The sequence below is a fragment of the Bison bison genome, unplaced genomic scaffold (genome assembly GCF_000754665.1).
Source record: "Bison bison bison isolate TAMUID 2011002044 unplaced genomic scaffold, Bison_UMD1.0 scf7180017864145, whole genome shotgun sequence".
Taxonomy (NCBI): domain Eukaryota; kingdom Metazoa; phylum Chordata; class Mammalia; order Artiodactyla; family Bovidae; genus Bison; species Bison bison.
Genome location: NW_011494717.1, coordinates 7,846,432 through 7,849,857, shown reverse-complemented (window position 1 = coordinate 7,849,857; position 3,426 = coordinate 7,846,432). Strand labels below are relative to the sequence as shown.

The window sequence follows — 3,426 nt, the reverse complement described above, 5'->3', positions numbered from 1 at the left end:
CCTAGCATCAGTTTTCAGTTCATTCTTCATTAATCATATTTATTGATTTAATTTTTTTATTAATAGTATTTATAAGTATTATTGTGTCTGCATGAATTCTGGCACTGGATATTATTCATTCACATTGGAATATAAGTTTAAAAATAAGCCAAATAGAAATACTTTTTTCCCGTTTTAAATTTAACTTAGGTGAACTGAAGTCCTACTGGAAATAACCCTTGAAATACTCCGTTAGAAGTACTTGACCTGTTTCATGCACTATAAGACTCCTCTCCATTTTGCTTCTTTTTACTAATACTATGCTGTTCTTAATTTTAAATTTTGTGGTTTCAGCACTCTGGAATCTCCTTTTCCTTTTTTTGATATTTTTCTACCATTAGCATACACTCTCATGCTTTGCTGGAGATTTTCATTTTATAATAATCACTTACTATTATTCTTTAAAAATATGAGAAGCCTTTCTTTAAAGCTTATCTTATCTCTAGACCTGAGAGCTGAGTTACAGTTTAGGTTTTATTTTATATAAATGACACTGGGTAAGAACCATCATTTCTGTTTCCACATCTTATCTGCTAATCCAAAGAGACTGTGCAATGAAAACTTAAATCTTTTGCAACCAAATTTATGTTACTTAACTGTTTTCCTTTTTTTTTTTTACTCCTTCCTCATTTCGAAGCTTTCTAGCAGAAGTGACTTTAGTATTATAACTCTCTTACCTTAGACCTTATCCAAATCCCTCTTTCTGAGACAAAGCTTAATGTAATTTAGAACAAATCTTTTAAACAAAACTTAAGTAGAAAAACAAAATTTGAATTTTATTATGAATGTCTTATTGTATAAAATTATATATGCACATGTATCTATCCTACATATATATAATATAAAATATATACATATATATATATATATCTACAGAGAGAGATAGAAAACTCAGACATACATTGTATATTTTCCATTCAGTATACAGTTATAACAGAAAGAATCTAATTCCTTTATTCTTTTTCTATACAAGGAGAGGGCTTCTCAGTAAGTTAAGTTGTTGGAATTGTTATCAACACCTAGAAACCTTGTGTGGTTTTCATAATTTAAAAAAAAAAAGTATTACATGTCATTTATTCTACATAAACAGGTAGTAGGACTAATTACATAAATAACTGAAATTATTTTTAAGCATTAAGAATTTTTATTTTAACCACTTTGAAGGATTATCCTTATTTCATCAACATGTTATTGATTTTCAGTCATTATGATAGATATTTATTGTGCTGGATATGTTATTCTCAAGGTTATTCTGATGTAAGATGGTTTGTTTCTAATCCTATATATGATTCCTCTAAACACCTGTGCTTTTTACTTTTTTGTTTTTAATTTTCTAGTTTCATCTGTTTTTTCTCCCTATTAATTGTCTGTTCCAGATGGTATTACTAAGGGGTAATAATGACTTTACTCTGGGCAGCTTATAAAATACTGTGTGCAGTTGGATGTAAAATAGATGGAACTTTGAGATAGAGGTTCAGTATATCTCCAGATGAGAAATATATGGGCTTTATGACAAGTGTTACATAATCCCATAGGTCTAACTTCTGAATGAGAGAGAATTTTTCAGGACTGCTGACCTTTTCAGAAATGAGTATTGCCAGTAATGCAAAATCCTTAGTGACTTTATTATTCTCAATTAAGGAGTTCCAGAAAGATGCATTATCTTTGGGCTCTGTGGCTTAATTTTTTTAGTTAAATGCCCTAGAACATCTGTAACCATTATTTTCTGTTTTTAACTTTACCAACTATTAGAAGGTTTAAGATTGGTGCATTCTGATGCATTCCAATAGATTTCAAAGTGTTGTTTTGAACAGAAGTCAGAGTCTTTTCAAATATATTTTATGATATGAAAATCAGTGGTTTCAGACCTAACATTCAGAATCTCCTCACAAGGTTTTTAGAAATGCATTTTTTCTTTGGGAGTTCTCATGTTTAATTTTAGGGATAGGACTTAGAGCACATATATTTTTTTAAAGCTCCACAAATAAATATAATGCCAGCAGGCGGTGAGAATGACTTTGGTTCACAGTATAGACAATATGTATGTACTCCCTCTTGTGTGGGTGGGGTGGGTTACACATGGTCTTTCTTCTGGTGCTATCCAGAGGCCTCTGTAATTTGAGATAATTCAGCCTGTATGCTTAGCTGTACATGTGTGAGTGTGTAAAAGAGAACAAGAAATTTTCCCTGGACCTCGTGTAAAGCCAAGAAATGAAAGACAGGCTTCCCAGGTGGCTCAATGGTAAAGAATCCTCCTGCAAATGGGGACACAGATTTGATCCCGGGATTGGGAAGACCCCCCCTGGAGAAGAAAATGGCGACCTACTCCAGTATTCTTGCCTGGGAAATCCCATGGACAGAGGAGCCTGGTGGGCTGCAGTCCATGGGGTTGCAAAGAGATGGACATGACTTCATGGCTAAACAGCAACAATAGTGTGCTACTTTATTTTTTCTGTTTCTTTTTTCTTGCTTTTACGCATATTTTAAAATACAGATATCATAGACAGGTCTGTATCTTAAATGATCAGCTGTTGTGAGTAGTAGTGACATTAAGACAGAATTGTGTTGAGAAAAGAGCTTTGTGACTGGGTGGGAGTGAATGTCAACAGAGGAAGAGTCTTTGGCACCAGTAGAGGGGGTGAAAAGACCCTAGAGACGGACCTGTGTGGCTGTCTCCATGGATTGGTCTCTTAGCCACAGGCCTCCCGTCCTTGTGATAGTGTTCACCCTATTCTCAGAATTTGTGTTAATTAAGTTTTGTTACTCTTATAAAAGAAAGCTAAGCTCTGTTGTTTTTTTTCCCCTTAATTCTTTCAGATCCCGGTCTCCAGAATCTCTCCCATGCCGTTTCCTACATCGCAGGTCTCTCCCAGGGCTCGTTTTCCAATCTCCATCACTAGTCCTAACAGAACAGGAGCCAGAACCCTTGCAGACATCAAAGCAAAAGCCCAGCTTGTCAAAGCACAGAGGGCCGCCGCCGCCGCCGCCGCCGCAGCCGCTGCTGCCGCCTCAGTTGGAGGGACCATTCCAGGACCTGGCCCAGGCGGTGGACAGGGTCCAGGGGAGGGGGGTGAAAGGAGAACTGCTAGAGGAGGGGATCCTGACTCAGACAAAGTCAGTGAGCCCAGCAAGGGCCCCGCACTGGAACTGGCAGGAACTGGAAGCAGGGGAGGTACGAGAGAGCTTTTACCCGCTGGGCCAGACACTCAGCCCCAGTCTGAGACCAGGACCGCAGGCCAGCCACAGCCTCATAGTGGCCCTGGAGCACAACTACAGCAAACCCCCTCAGTGCCTCCCGCATCTGCCGTTGGTGGAGCATGCGCAGGTGTCCCCTCCCCAGCCCACATTCATGCACTCCCGCCAGCTTTAGGAAAATTAAGTAATGAA

General features: G+C 37.9%; 1 protein-coding gene across 6 annotated transcripts in view; it reads left to right on the top strand.

The window, feature by feature from the left end:
• The window catches only part of ASXL2 (additional sex combs like transcriptional regulator 2), a 109,421-nt gene that overhangs the window by 99,853 nt on the left and 6,142 nt on the right, over window positions 1-3,426 (top strand). For all 6 annotated transcript variants that reach the window (XM_010840578.1, XM_010840582.1, XM_010840577.1 and 3 more), the window contains one exon: window positions 2,857-3,424. In XM_010840578.1, coding sequence (XP_010838880.1) covers window positions 2,857-3,424 — 568 coding nt within the window. The remainder of the gene's footprint in view (window positions 1-2,856; window positions 3,425-3,426) is intronic.